The following is a 16,239-nucleotide window of genomic DNA, read 5'->3' as shown; positions in this document are numbered from 1 at the left end:
CACCTTTTTTTTTTTTTTTTTAATCCTCCATAATTTGCATTTTTCCAGTGAAAATCTGGTATTTTCCAGTATTTAACGTACTGATTATGTAGATGTTCATAAAACCTCAGAATAAAGTTGGTTGTTGTATAAAAAACACAGAAAATTGAAGAAAAACAGGCTTTTTCTGTAAAATATATCATTAACTGAACATAAACGAAGTGTCTCCATCCACTGTCATTGATCCAACTCTATGGGTTTTACTGGTGAATCAATGTTGTAGAAGATGACAGTGTTTCCATGGTAACTATGGAGCCTCTGAACATCCAAATGGGTCATTTCTGATGACCATGAAAAGATGACAAACTGTATTTTACACCAATTGTTTACATGTAATGATAGGATTAGTGGATCAACAGGTATTGAACAGTTTAGATCAGTAGATGGTTTTGGTCGATGATGGATGTTTGGGTCTTTATGGGTTACGGTGTTATCTTAAACCTTTACAGATCTCAGCACTTAGGCTTTGGCACTTTAATAAAAACACATTGAAAACACTGAACAGTCTTTTTTTTCTCCTTAACACACATGATGTTTCAGCTTGTTTAAAAGACACCAGTTTGTATTTTAGTTTAATACATTTATCTGACTGCTTTAGTTCCTTTTTACTGTAAAGTTGTATGCCATCCACATTTCTGCCCTGCATACCCATGCTGACATTCTAGACCACTAACCTGTTCAACTGGTCGACTAACATTATTGCACAGCACACTGCGTAATGGGTGTTTAATTTCCATTACAAACGTGATAGGCGAGGTTTATTGTTTTGTGAGAGACACTGACGTCTGAGATCTACTGGATTTTCTGATTGTTTAATGTGTCACAGTTGTGTGATTTTACAAAGAAAGACACAGATATAAGGCCAAGCTTTTTGTAATAAATAAAAACTACAGCGTCAAATGACTAAAGCTCATTTTCTCTGAATTCAAGGCGACATAAAAAAAAAGAGTCCATCTAAAATAATTTGTTTCAGGAAGAATGCCACCTCACAGAACAGGTTTTTCTTCTTCTTTCAGTTTCATAACCTCCTAAGGTCCGTGTAAAAAAAAAAAAAAAAAATCTTTTCGACAGGTTTTTTTTAAAATAGTAATGCAAATGAAAGGAACACTTCAGAAATGTTTAGTTTTCACACTGTCCTTTGTTGCTTGATCAGATTGTAATAATTTAAGTAGTTATATTAATTTCCATCTGGGTTTCTGTTAAAAATGTCACTTTTTTTAATGATTATGGGAACAAAACATTCAGACGTTTGATTTCAATGGAAAAACGTCATTGCAATGTTTTTTTGTTTTTTTTTTCAAAGTGTTTTTATTACACATCGAATCATCCACAAAAGCATAATACAGTCATCACTTTTTTTTTTTTTTTAACACATATCTTTATAAAATTTTTAACACATTACTTATCTTTTCTGACAAAATTTTGGTAACATTGTGTGGGTCTCCCCTGAGCATAAATCCCAGAACCACATGTGCCCCCCCTCCCCATTCAGTTATTGATATCTTTGCTGGAAAAGTCACTTTTTCTTCAGTTTTCTCTGTTTCTGATGTAATAATCCTCAACTTTAATCTGAATTTTGAATGAAAATCTACATGATCAGTAAATTCAGTATAGGAAAATACATGATTTTCACTAAAAAATGCAAAATACAGAGCATAATATCATAATAAATGATGATAAATCACTTAAGGAAGGTTAGATAAAGAGAAAAAAAAAAAGTTTGGGAATCACCACAAAGATAGCGCTGGGTCTTTATGGGTTAAAATCCTTTTTGCTTCTCTCAGACATCAGTTTCCAAGACTATGGAAACTGGTTAAAAACAGAAGTTTGTACTACAATAATAAGTAAAAGTGTTTTCTCAAACGTTTATAATTCCCACACATTTCTTACTGAATTTAACATCATGAATCAATTTGATTAGCACCCGAAACATAAGAAAACTTATCACTTGTCTCCCCAGTTTCCAAAAAATGTTGTAACTGGGATTCCCCGCCTGTATGTGTGTTGTCAGATTTCCAAACACAGGCTGACGAAGGACGTTTAGTCTGCAGTCTAAGTCTTTATTCTTAGCTTCTTATGGTCATCAGATATGACACATTTGAATATTCAGAGGCTCCGTAGCGAACGTGGAAACACCGTCATCTTCTACAACATTGATTCACCAGTAAAACCCATGGAGTTTGACAAATGACAGTAAATGGAAACACTTGTTTTATAATCAGTTACTGATATATTTTGCAGAAAAAGTCACATTTTCTTCAGTTTTCCACGCTCTGATATAATAACCTTCGGATTTACTCTGAGCTTCAATGAACATCTACATGATTAGTTAATTAAATATAGGAAAACACCTCATTTTTACCGAAAAATGCAAAACTCAGAAGATAATATTATGGTAAATGGTGATTAATCACTTAGGAAATGTGAAAAATGCATTTGGAAGTCCCCTCCAAAATAGTCCTGGGTCTTTAAGGGTTAAGGCATGCAGTTACTGAAAGATACTTAAGAATAGTTGAATAAATATTCCTGTTACATCTTGTTCTGTTTGGAATAGAAATAATCTAAAGCTTAAATACATCTAAAAATAGACTGGATTCAACTTGTGTGAAAGATACTTGACTAAGAAGTCTCAAACTGGTCTTCAGCGTTAGACCAGTCCTTATTCTGATCTTAGATTTTATCTGATGCAAGTTACACATTTTCACAAAAATTAACCCATAAAGACCCAGTGCTACTTTTGTGGCAGCCCCCAAATTAATTTTTCTCTTGATTTAACCTTTCTTAAGTGATTTATCATCATTTATTATGGTATTATATTCTATATTTTTGCATTTTTCACTGTAAATCATGTATTTGACTATATTTCATTTCCTATACTTAATTTAGATGCTCACAAAACCTCTGAGTAAATTCAAATATTATACATCAAAACAAAGAAAACTGAAAATAAAGTCTTTCAGCAAATTTATCAATAACTGAAGGTAAAAACAAGCGTGTCCATCAATCCAACTCCATGGGTTTTACTGGTGAATTAATGTTGTAGAAGATGACGGTGTTTCCATGTTCACTACGGAGCCTCTGAACGTCCAAATGGGTCATATCTGATGACCATGAAAAGATGACAAACTGTATTTTACACCAATTATTTACATGTATTGATAGGATTAGTGGATCAACAGGTATTAAACAGTTTAGATCAGTAGATCGTTTTGGTCGCCAGTGGATGTTTGGTCTTTCTGGGTTAAATTAGGATGTATTTAACCTAACATGTTAGCAACACCCAGGTTAAGCTCAGACTTCTGTGACTATGCTGAACTGGTAAACTAATCAGGTTTATTAGAAAAAAGGAAAACAGAGGGTAGAACCATGGATTGTCTGTGGTTGTATCATAAAATGGAATTAAAAAATAAGATCCAACTCTTCCCGAAAGCACAGTAGCTGCAGGAAAAACCATTCTGAGATTGACTTAAACTGTAGCTGAATTTCCCAATAAAATAAAAAAAAATCATCTTTATTAGTGTATTATATATGCAGACACCCACCAAAATTTACCCTTTGCCTTTAACCCATCACTAGCTGAACATGCAGGAACAGACCACACACTACAGCGGAGGAGCAGTGGGCTGCCATGTCAGGCACCCAGGAAGTAAATGCCTTGCTCAAGGGTACAGGGGCAAATTATGTTGTATCTATTAAACTTCCTGAAAGTTCCCTGTATGTAGGAAACGTAGTGAGTGAAAGCAAAAATAGGAATCTTGTGCTTTTTAACACGTTTTCGTTAACTCTGTGGACACATGTAACCGTCAGCTTCAGTCATCATATATTATAGCCTTGTCAGTATTCTGGGGTATAGACCAAGACATGAAAAAGACACAACTAGTGTTGTGCAAGGTCCAAAAATAGCAAAAAAAAAAAAAAACTAGCTCTGCTGCAATGGAACAATTTTTTACCTTAAGGTTCTTTCAATGCGTATCTAGTCACATTTATATTTACCCAGAATTCAAAGTAAGAGTACTACCTAAGTAGGCTTTGTGCAGAACATGTTTAGCCATCTATCTGAAGTTTGTATCCTCAGTGGTTCTAAGGTTTAGTCAAGGACTGTCTTTACAAAACTGGGGTTACATTCACTGACTACACATCTTTAAGGAGCATTTTTTATTCATTTCATCTGTGAGTGCATTAAGATGAATATTGAGGGACACAAGAAGACTAGATTTTAATGCAAAGCACTTAACCTTTACTTGAAAGAAGGTAATATACATCCTGGAATTACAGATAATAAAGATACATTATGAGCAAAATCATTTCACAATGAATATCATCTTTCTTTCGCATCAACCCGAAGAGCAGTGCGACATATCTACAGTTTTTGTTAGGAAGAAAACAGTGAAAAGCACACCTAGTTCTGTCAGCATCTTTACTGTATGGTACACTGTAAAAAATGTCCTATATGCAGTAGTCCACATTGTTAACTTCAATAACAAAAGAAGGAAAAAAAAAAAAAAAGGATTTGAAAAACATGACTTTTGTGGTTGTCTTTTAACTAAGTAGTTCAACTGCAATGCATACATTATAAATAAATGTAAAAGGAAGAAGGGGGAAAAAGTTCAAAAAATACTACAAGCAATATTCCACAATTCCAGCATGGCTGAAACAATAAGTGGCCTTAAATCCAAATCGTATACTTTGGAGTGTGACCACAGCTTTTACAAACCTTTAACATACTGTAGAGTCTTCAAAGCTGGTGCATCTCAAAGCCCAACTCATGCTTAACACTTCTGGATACGTCTTAAGAGTTAAAATTGCCCTAAAAATTTGTTCTGTGACAGGATAAGTTCCTTGCTGTCTTTTCCTGTGAGGTGAGACACTTTTTCTAAGGAGTGAGAAAACACAAGACTTTATAGTTAAGTAACTTTTTTTCCTTTTTGCAACTCCAAGCCATAAGTATTGAAATAAAGCTCCTTCGTAGCTACACTAGGGGCAGATAATAATCACAGAACTCTTCAAATCTAAAAAAAAAAAAAAAAAAAAAAAAAAGCGTGTTCTCTTACTTACATCTGAAAGCTTCTCTTTCTTGCCTTGTCCCCATTTATTTTAATACATGTCATTTTTCATGTAGTGGGGAGCTCCACCTGTATACAATATCCTCTTTTCAATAAAAAGGGAAGGACACTACAGTAGCTGACAACTCAAAAAAAAAAAAAAAAAAAAAAAAAAAAATCAATGTGATGCGGCCTGGTAATTGTTTAAATCTACAGCGAGTTGAAATGAGAACTGGTTCAAACGGAGTACATGTTCTTGGTGGTGGAGCCGCTCTTGCTGGATGTGTCGTCGTGTGACTGGTAGCCAATCATGGCTTTGATGGGGATGTTCAGACGCTCTTTGTAAAGTTGACTGTGGAGAGACAAAGTAGGAAGCGGTGTGAGTGTTGAATGCCAACATGTCACCATCTAGTGGCCGTCTGCAGCAAACACCAAACGAACCACATTAGTCATGTTACGAAGCAGGTGGAATGAGGGGGCTCACCCTATCGTCATGATGGCTTCCCTGTTTTGGCAGTTGCTCGTCCAGATGGCTATTTTGTCACCTTTAGGTCTGACGTTGACCACGGCTCCGCACACGTCTTCACTGGCCTCGTCGAAGGACTCGCCGACTAAACACAAAAGCTGTGAAATACACAAAGGAAGAACGTCAAAATGGATCAACAAACACCTAAACACATCTCTGCGGTACAAAGACACACCACAGATCATTGAAAACAGCAGGTTCTCATCAGTAACACCCACATGTGACAGACAGCATCCTCATGAACACCTAAAGTAACAGAAAATAATCCATAACTGGCTTTTTCAGGGTTGACATTTCTACTGATAGGTTGTGAACTGATGTAATTTTATTAATTCATTTATTAACACTGCTGACGTGCAAAGTGATTCTACCCACTAAACCAAGAGTTCCCAAACTTTTCAGAACCCAGACTTGCAAAAACATTTTATGAACTGCCTTAACATCTACATTTGCTGCCAGAAAAATAATTCTAGGTCATTAAGGTTCACATTAGAAACGCATCAGGGTGGAAATGTCACATTTTTAAATCACTGCTAAAATTGAAAGTAATGTTGGTGGTGCTCCAGTCGCTAACAAAAACAAATATTCATGCAAGCAAACACACACACACACGCAACTGATCTACTTTTACGCTGTAGATACTGTGTCTTACTCAGGAAAAATATATTTGACTGAGAGCCTTGACACTGAGTCTCTTGCATTAAACTGACAAACTGGTGACCTCATAAAAACAGGTCCATGACCCAGTAACCCATTTTCCACCAGATTCCCAGGAATATTTACTACCAGGAACTTGTTTACCTGGGTAAAATAATTCCTGGTAATCTGCATGTTTTGCGTTTCCACCACAGCTCAAAGTTCCTGAAAATGTATTCAAATGACATTTCCAGTCGCTGAGTCAAAGTCTCACTGAATTTCTTGTGAGTGTATGTGTCGAGGCCCAAAACGGAATCTGGCCCGATTCAGAATCGGGCTGGCCCAGAATGGAATTCTATTCTAGGCCGGCCTAGAATGGAATCCTGCTGCTATAATGTTATTTTTATACCATGTTTAATGCAAATGATCTAAATTATTACAAAAATCAATACATGGAATTTGCAAATATGTGAAAAAAAAATGAAACAACATTTTAATTGTAAACTATAATACACTTTATTTACAAATAGAACCTAGTGGTACTCCCCACCGATATATGGTACAGTGAAATCGACTGAAATTGACAATAGTTACTCAAGGTATGTAAGACTGAAAATGTAAAATTATGACAAATTATGGAATTATGGATCATTTGCATTAAACATGGTATAAAAATAACATTATAGCAGCAGGATTCCATTCTAGGCCGGCCTAGAATAGAATTCCATTCTGGGCCGGCCCGATTCTGAATCGGGGCAGATTCCGTTTTGGGCCTCGACATATACGTTTGATGAGGTCCAGACTGTTTTGAGCGTATTTACCGAATACGCTCTTTAACGTATTTGGATGGACAGACAGATGATTGAAATGTATTTGTCGAATTAGCCGGATCCAACAATCCAATCAGTGTTGTACGCCCGACCGGTACAGTGCTGCATTTGGACTGGGTCATGGCATGCATGTAATAAGGATGCACAGATACAGAGGTGGGACACTGCTATTGACAAATCAGATGGCTTTTCACCAATATTTGTCAGCTATGTTATATTAAAGGTTTTTTCATAGATGTGTATGTTTGAATCTCTATTCATTCAACGATAACATGATGGACTAAAAGACTTATTTTTCAGACTTATAAAGACTTATTAGGAAATATTAACTGATCTTTTTATTTATATTGAGTATTTCTTTAGTCTTGAGTGTGGGTGAATGGGTGTGTGGATAACTACAAAAACAATACAAAGAAACAGAAATTAACATTGCTACTGGCATCAGCTAAATTGTCATTTTAACAGTTAGTATCGGCCAAGAATTTTGCTATTGCTCCTTAGCATGTAGCTTTGTTTGTAGTAATAACGGACTAAAATAAGCAAAGACAATATACCACATCTTTACATGCATTAGGTAATTGATATTTTTCTGGACTTTTTAATAGTGATAGAGTTTCAGTTCCTAAACCCTCTAAGAGCAAAAGACTTATTACAAATAGAAAACTTAGTATGTTATACAGATAGTGATTGATAAAGCACACACAACCTGAGAAAAATAGGAACATGGCACCTCCTTTTTTTCTTAACTGTCTGTCAATAATATGATATAATATGTCTGTCTACTTAAAGTAACAGTACAGCAGTGCAAAAAAACCCCAGATGGCTTACCGTCTCCATCCAGTAACGGTCAAGGTCATTGTGTCTCTGTTGTTTGGTGAGCGTCATCAGCCATCGACCTCCCAGCTTGTTCCTGTCGTCTTCCCACATCGGTTTGATCCCATCCTGGAACGAAAAGTTCAACAATAACTTAACGCTGTTGTTGGTGCAGTCTCTTCTGCATTAGACGTCCTCCATAATGTGTCACTAGCAACCTAGCGCTGGTTCTGTTCTTTAGGTCCCATCCAAACCTGCTATTTACAGGGTGGGGAAGCAAAATTTACAATGAACATTTAGTTGTTTTTTCTCAGCAGGCACTACATTAATTGTTTTGAAACCAAACATATATTGATGTCATAATCATACCTAACACTATTATCCATACTTTTTCAGAAACTTTTGCCCATATGAGTAATCAGGAACGCAAACATCAAAGAGTGTGTGATTTGCTGAATGCACTCGTCACACCAAAGGAGATTTCAAAAATAGTTGGAGTGTCCATAAAGACTGTTTATAATGTAAAGAAGAGAATGACTCTGAGCAAAACTATTACGAGAAAGTCTGGAAGATACTATTAAAGAAGAATGGGAGAAGTTGTCACCCGAATATTTGAGGAACACTTGCGCAAGTTTCAGGAAGCATGTGAAGGCAGTTATTGAGAAAGAAGGAGGACACATAGAATAAAAACATTTTCTATGATGTAAATTTTCTTGTGGCAAATAAATTCTCATGACTTTCAATAAACTAATTGGTCATACACTGTCTTTCAATCCCTGCCTCAAAATATTGTAAATTTTGCTTCCCCACCCTGTAATCTAATTAAGTTGGACATTGGTTCACTTATCCCCTTGATCAAATAGTGCGCTAACCAACCCCTGAGCAGTTAGAGGAGGTGAGTCAAATCTAGTACGCATGAACAAAATGTTGCCTTCTGACATTTGCTCCAACAGGATCCTCTTCTTGCTTAACTCTGTGATTTCTGCTGTGCCTGATACATTTAAATATATATCAGAAAAGGCCTTACCTTAAATAAGCAATAATCACAACCAAACCCAAGTTTGCTTGGTTGCTGTATATGGTTGTATAACCTGTAAAAAAAAAAAAAAAAAAAAGCAAGTGCGTCAAAACAGGAATGCTTGTGCCACAATTTAAGGCGGGTGTGAAGTTCTACATTAATTTTCATAATAAGAGACTTAAATATAACAAGTCATAAAAAAAGAAAAAATGCATCAAGAATGATTGTAGGGGGATTCAAGCTTTGACTGAAGATAGATCATTATAGGATGAATAGAGGAAACTTACGCCCAAAAGTCTTCCACTGTGTCAAATTTGGAAATCAGACGCAGGTTCTCTGTCCAGCTTTTGCTCTTATCATTTTTGAAATACCACAGGGCCCATCTGTGGGGAAAAAAAAAACACCAATGACAATTAGTACACACAGGAAACAAATAGCACATTGACAAAGTAGCAAATATTTACACTTGTGTCTTCATTTCAAAAACAAATTTCTAAACCTAAATCTACTACATATAAAACAATTATCCCAAACAAAACAACCTGAGCCAAAGCCCTATTAACCCATGTACAGCCTATTTTTCAACAGAACACAACAGCATGCATATCAATGAAAAGAGGAGAGAAAGCCGGCCATCATCAGCACTATAAATGCAGCCTTTGTTTACGTGGGGTTATTCTTTCATCTGCTCGCAGAAGGGTGGAGCGTGCAGGGGGAGGGCTGAGGGCAAACAGAGGGCATCGGCTGAACCCTCTGTCCCTCTCCCCAACGCCCCCAACCATCGATCCGACATGTCACCAATAAACACTGGCCAAACAAAGCCAAACCAGAGGGTGAACCTGATTTTACTCTGCGTGGGGAGGACTCCAGTGGTGAAATAACTGAGGACACTTGACCGGCCTGGCATAAAAACAGACGCCTCAATCAATTAAATTTTATTCATACAGTGCCACATCATAAGAAAAGTTATGTCATGGCATTTTATATTTAGAGCTGGTCTAAAACAGACTGTTAAACCAATTAACCAACGTGATATCATGGTATCGCGTAAATATACACACCACTTTTAACTGGGGTTTTATCTGTACACACAGTGAGCTTTTCGCGTGTATGTTCACGCCGCATCAAATATCACGCACTGAGGGTTAGGGTTAGGTGAAGCGGAGATGTTGGCGTAAACTGACACGCAATCAAATGGCACTGAATAACACACAAAAGGTCAAAAATGTGTACATATAGCATGCCAAATGCCACAATAACTGGCAAGACATACAACGCAATTTCATGAGATCAGTCCCTAATTCACAGACACAACCAGAATCCTCTTGGGGGGTGGGGGGGGCAGAGACAGTGACAGAAAGAGAGAGAGAAAGATTGGGGGAGGAAGGGGGCTAAACAGGGGGAGACATGGATGCACAGCAAACTGAACTATGACTCTTAACTACAACTGCTGTTACTAGTATAACTACCACTAACTAGTACAAATACCCACAACTGTTAATACTCCTACTCCAAATATAAGTACTAACAGTGGATATAGTACTACTACAGCTGTTAGTACCAATGATAGAACCCTCTACCCTCCACGCAACGATATAATAAACACTATCACAACTATTTAGATAAACCTGGACACCTGTGACAGCAGGTCAAGTCCAGCCTGTTCCTCTGATGTGAATTCATTTTGACTAATATGACAGCAGATGTTTGGAGATCACTTCGAAAACAAAAGGAATATCCCTTTGTTATGAGGTATCTAAATGTTTACAGTGTACACCCACACTACTCTGGCATTTCAGGGACTTACTGAAAAATGCAGCTGAACTTGTTTAAGTTTTGACAATGTGGACTTTATTTGAAATATGGACAGAAAAAAGGACGCCCCACTTCACGGTCTGACTGGGTCTCATCAGTAATCACTTTTCTATTGACCTTCAAATTGCACGGATATAACATAAAAATTTCCCTAATGGCAAAACGACAATTTTGCCAAAACTCTTGTTTCTCGATTAAAAGTTTTTGCGCTGGCAAGAGGTGGTTTTTCAGGCATAGCGCAATTGGTATATAACGCAAAACTGCAATGGAAAGACCTTTTTTCCCCCAACTAGAGTCAGGTGAATAAAAAAAAAAAAAAAGGATGTTGATGGATGTTACAACAAGCGAAGAAGAAGAGTTTTAAAAGAAACATGGCGCGGTATGTGTGGACATACCAGGAAACCAAATCATTTTGTAATTTAGTACAGGATAGAGAGGTAATATATAATAATGAATACATCTGTAAATCAATACGATTTATGTTTTGTCACCATGTTTATGGAATGACTTCTTGTGTCATCTCACAATAATAAACAAATCATTGCATTTGTGATTAACTGGAAAAACCGACATTACACACTTCTGTTTTTTCGACATTTAATAAATATCTGTAAAGTTTTGTGCAGATGTCCAATGGAAAAACGACTAGTGCCTCTGTATCCTTCCCTGATTCCACACAGTAGTCACATGAAACCTTCTCAGGGGGAGCACGACAACAAGACATCATCCCAGACCATCAGCTGTTAATTCAACATAGATACTGAATTAAGACACATCCCGTTCTTATTTTCTCAGCAAACATCTGTTATATTGTTAAATTCTGCATTCAACCATGATACTACTGATCACATTCACAATCTGAAAGCTGTTATTGGACCAAGTCATGTCCACTGGTGGCGTTCGTCCATCTGGTCATGTCATAGAAGTGTTAAAATGTAGAGATTAGGGTGGATGCAGCCTGAGTTAAGTGCTTGTTCAGACATGGCTGGATTCTTCAATTTAGGTGATAACTTCTGAATGGAGAGACTGAACTAAAGGATGCCTGATGTCATCTCAAACAGCATTATCAGTTATCACTGCAAACTCAACATTTATTAGGGGAAATTGCACGAAGTGACATCATTTTAAAATTTTTAAGCCCCGTAGAGACCAGCTGAAACCGGTGTCCCCCTATTTCAATTGGTCTGGGTATGAATGAGGCTGATGATTATAACTTGCATTTTATAACAGGTGAGGTGCAGCTCAAAGTGAGAAAAAAAACACGGTGTGTTAACACTATGTTTTAAAACCAGCCAATGAGAATTTGACAAGCAGAGTCAACTTGTAAGTTCCCCCTGAAAAGACTTTATCGTTCCAAGGGGGGAAAAAAAAATCAAATAAAACTAGATTTGCCTTCCTTGACTATGTAGAAAACCACTGCAACCTCTTGACTGAAAACAGAAAATAGCACCAAAACGAAGGATAAATAAGTCAAAGACATTCGGATCTAAATCCAAGTGTGTGGATATTGTTTTATTTCCTATATAACAATGTGACATAACTTGTCCTGTCATCAGAGCATGCGACGTATCTTATTTACATACCAGCACATGTTTCTAAATATGGGCTGTCTGCAAGTATCTCAGTATCTTTCTGTTTACTTAAACTGAGAAAAGAAAGTCAGCTTCTGCCCATCCTGCATTGAATACCCCATCCAAGATTTACCTCCCCCCAGCAGCTGTTAGCTTCCTTCTATTTCAGTACAATATGAAAATCAAACTGCAAGACTTGAAACTTGCGCATGATTTAAGATGTAGGTTTGAAGTAGCGTTCATCTCATCATGTCATTCCAATTTTTGGTTAGAAAATGTCAGACAAGTTTGAAATAATACAATTTCCCAGAACCCTAGTTGCCTTCAAAAGGAAAAAAAGTTAGAAAATTACACTTAGAAAAATATAAAAATTGGAGGAAACCACAACTGTACTTTGAAACATATGGTACATATTTACATTTTTCTGGCTAAAACTGCCTTTGCTCGTTTTTTTTGTACTGCTATTGTCATAAGTAAGGCTGCATTTTATAGACATTCAAGGATAAAATGAATCTTACTTCTGTTTACAATCTTTATGCTAATCTATTACCAGATCAACCTAAATAACTTAAGGAGCAGCCTTGGTTCTACTACAAAGGGAAATTTGAGATTGCAGTTATAGCACAAGCCAAGTTACGACATTTTTGTAAATAATGTTACACAACACAGCAGTCCTGCATCAACAAGCTGATATCTGTAACAGGGAAGAGGAATGAAGCAAGACAGACCCACACCAACCCTGCCCTCCACCCAAGATGTAGAAGATTCATCAAAATAATGCATCCATAGCAAGGTCAAGTACTATTTCACAGCCTAAAAACCAGATGTCCAGGTTTATACAGGACATGATAGAGCAGCAGAGATGACAGCCTTTCCCTGTGAAGCCACAATGAACAAGCAGAAAGGTCTGGAAGTGACTTGTGAGGCGAACAATTCAGTAAACTGCCTGTATGGTGAATAGGTCAGGCACCAGCACCAAGCTATGATAACATTTTTCTAAAATAGGGAAAATGAACAGCAGTTGGGACATTAAAACCTGTTAAGTTTTCCTATTTAAACATATAGGTGATTCAGTTTTTTTTTTAACCCTAAACCATTGTGGCTTGTCTACATAAAGCTCAGCATTGTTCATTTAATTTATCTGGTAACTGAAAAATGTCTTCCTCTTTTGAAAAGGTTTTAAAAGTGAACATATACCCTTATCGTAGGGAAGACAGTTGATAACACAATGCACTCAGTGATGATCAAAACCAGTAGTGTTTCCCACTCAGATATCACGAGGAACAGCACAAACATTCAAGGACTGTTAATCAGTGAATGATGTATCAGTGAGGCCAATGAGTAGAGGTCTAAATGTCCACCTTCCCCAAAACAACACAAAAATGAGTCATTATGTTAACATGAACTTATACAAAACAACCAGGCATTATATGTAGAGGGTTTGGATTTCATCCAAGGTTAAAGCAAGGTAAACTAACAATTATTTTCTCATGTTCTTTTAGGGTTGAGTGATGCGCACAAAAATTTTAATTTTGAGTTTTGTTTTTTTTAGGTATGTACAATTTATAATTCCACCCATATGAACTCAAGATGTAACATTAAGAAGTGTTTTTCCTACTAAATCTACACACTGTCTATAAGCAGTACTAACAACAATATATATGACAACTAAATTAATTTATATCATAATACAGAAGGTCTCAGAGTGTCTGTGTGTGTATCTGCGTGGTTCTGAGAAATTGAGATGTTTTTAACTGGCCAATTTGGTACCTACAGTTGAGGAATAGTCCCAGCTCCATATTAAATATATTTTTTCTTTTTAATTTCCCTTCTTTAAAGTCAGGAGGGACTGATTTAATTTATGTTGCTAAGCAGTTACCAGGGGGAGGGACAGGAAGCAGCCTTACACGTCAGGAGACAATTGGCAGGAAGTGCAGTACAACGCTGCATGATGGGAAATGAAGTTAAAAACAGTAACGACGCATTTTCTAACTTCAGTCCCTAGATGTGGGTATTAATATATTAACTGTTGTTTACATTTTAAAGAATGATTCACCAAATTATTTTTATGCCAGTAAATATAAATAAATATAGACAAACATATTTTCCCAAAAGTCAGCTCTCTCCAGCATAAAAACTACCACATCTAGAACCCGTGGTTCCCCATGGCTCAACGCACTAGTTTAATATATTGCTCACTCCTATGAAAGCCAGCATACATACACTAGTCAGAGCATACTGTTACATACTCACCTGTTTTGCAAAGGGTGTTTGATGTACTGCTCAGGATTTGCAACGACTTGGCTTTCAGTTTGTTGATCTTCAGTATCAGCTGCTTTCTGAGGACAGAAACACACACACATATCACAGGTTTTCCCACAGTGTTTTGTAATAATCATGGGTCAACACAGGTAATCCACACTTTCTCTTCTTAACAGTTTTGGGTTCTATATGATCTTCGTTTTGTCAGTGAATATTGTCGAATTGACCTATGTATAGTGGAATACAGGGCTATTGTTCTGATGTTCAGTTTGCAATGTACATGACACAGGGCCTTATAAACATTTACATTCCCCATTTTAACACAGCTACAGCCAGTGTAAGAATATTGTCTGATCAAGTAAGTACTAATGATTAAAATAGTCCTGGGTTAATTTTGTGCTAAACAACTAAGTAATCTTATCAGCTCTAAGTGTCTGATAAGGTAGGGAGGGATCAATTTTCAAATTCCTTTAAAAGACATGACAGGAAAATGAGCAGAGGTAATATTTAGAACTATTTATACCATATATGTCATGAATGTGGCTAATTTTAAACCCATCACTGCTGATGACATCTTTCAAGAGGTAAAACTGAAAGGCTCTTGGTGGCTTAACACCTCAGATGATTAATTTTCTGAGGGCCAAACTGCAATACAAATTAATTTAATCGAATTCTTTAACAGAGATAACAAAATATTTACTAAATATGACTTACATGCATTAAGGAAGTTATCACCAAGGAGAAATAGATGCTGTATCAGTAACAATAAAAGGGTAACCTCAAATATTTTCTAATTTAAGAAAAGTACAAACTGTGATGTTAACGAGTATATCTGATATATCTAAATTAAGCAAATATATTCGTTCTTTAACATGATGGGTCACACCCATATTTAATTTGAATATTTCCAAGGAGCAGTCACATATCAGTTAAGGATTACTAAACACCACATGAAAGCCTCTACCTACTACTATGAAACCATTATCTTCACAATATTAATACAATTTATTTTGTTAAGAACATATATACAATGTCAGCTTTTTGATCACGTATGTGCCAGTTCACAGAAAACATATAGAGCAGCAAAAATATAAACCAAGACTCACATTTATCACTATAATAAAACCAAGTTATCCTTCATTAGCTTTAGTTTTAGCAGTCGTGCTAAGCTAGCGACCAGCGAGAAACACACGTGTCCAGATTGTCACGAATTTAATCGATAGCGTCCTAATATGGGTGTTTATTGATGCCATTGCTCACTTAAAATAAACATAAAAGGTTGACGTTAACGTTGGTGTTCATTAAAACAAATTAGTGAATGGAGTTTGAATGAACGGCGTCCAGTCAGTCCCTCCCTGCCGACAAAGTCAGCCTCATCCATCACATTGCTGTGCATGCTAACGCTAACACATCCACGCCAACTGACACACCAACGACCGCAAAAACAGGCAGCACGGCTCAAATACGCGGACGGGTTCGGTTAAATGTCATTATTTCATAATGTCTCCATATATAGTGGGTGTAATTCCTGTCTTTTTACGCAACTTAAGTCGAAATATACAGCTATGTGTCGCTCCTCTTACCGGCTCCGATGTCGCCATCTTAACAGTAGAAATGTTCTGCCCGTTCAGCGCCTCTGCGTCACCGTCCGGCAGCTCACACCGCTACGGAAGCCTGCGCGGCTCAG

At 36.8% G+C, this 16,239-nt stretch overlaps 1 protein-coding gene across 1 annotated transcript; it reads right to left on the bottom strand.

The window, feature by feature from the left end:
• Positions 1-4,253: 4,253 nt before the first annotated feature.
• eif4e1c (eukaryotic translation initiation factor 4E family member 1c) lies at positions 4,254-16,239 on the bottom strand. The gene is made up of 7 exons (XM_030156167.1): positions 16,136-16,239; positions 14,544-14,629; positions 9,192-9,287; positions 8,914-8,977; positions 7,902-8,015; positions 5,566-5,705; positions 4,254-5,433 (listed from the first exon to the last, which is right to left on the bottom strand). Exons 1-7 carry the CDS (start codon positions 16,151-16,153, stop codon positions 5,319-5,321), a joined length of 633 nt encoding a protein of 210 aa, XP_030012027.1. The 5' UTR covers positions 16,154-16,239; the 3' UTR covers positions 4,254-5,318.

Source organism: Sphaeramia orbicularis, chromosome 15, assembly GCF_902148855.1.
Source record: "Sphaeramia orbicularis chromosome 15, fSphaOr1.1, whole genome shotgun sequence".
In the NCBI taxonomy this organism is placed as follows: Eukaryota; Metazoa; Chordata; class Actinopteri; order Kurtiformes; family Apogonidae; genus Sphaeramia; species Sphaeramia orbicularis.
Note: the sequence above shows the minus strand (reverse complement) of the source record. Positions and strands in the feature narration are given on the sequence as shown.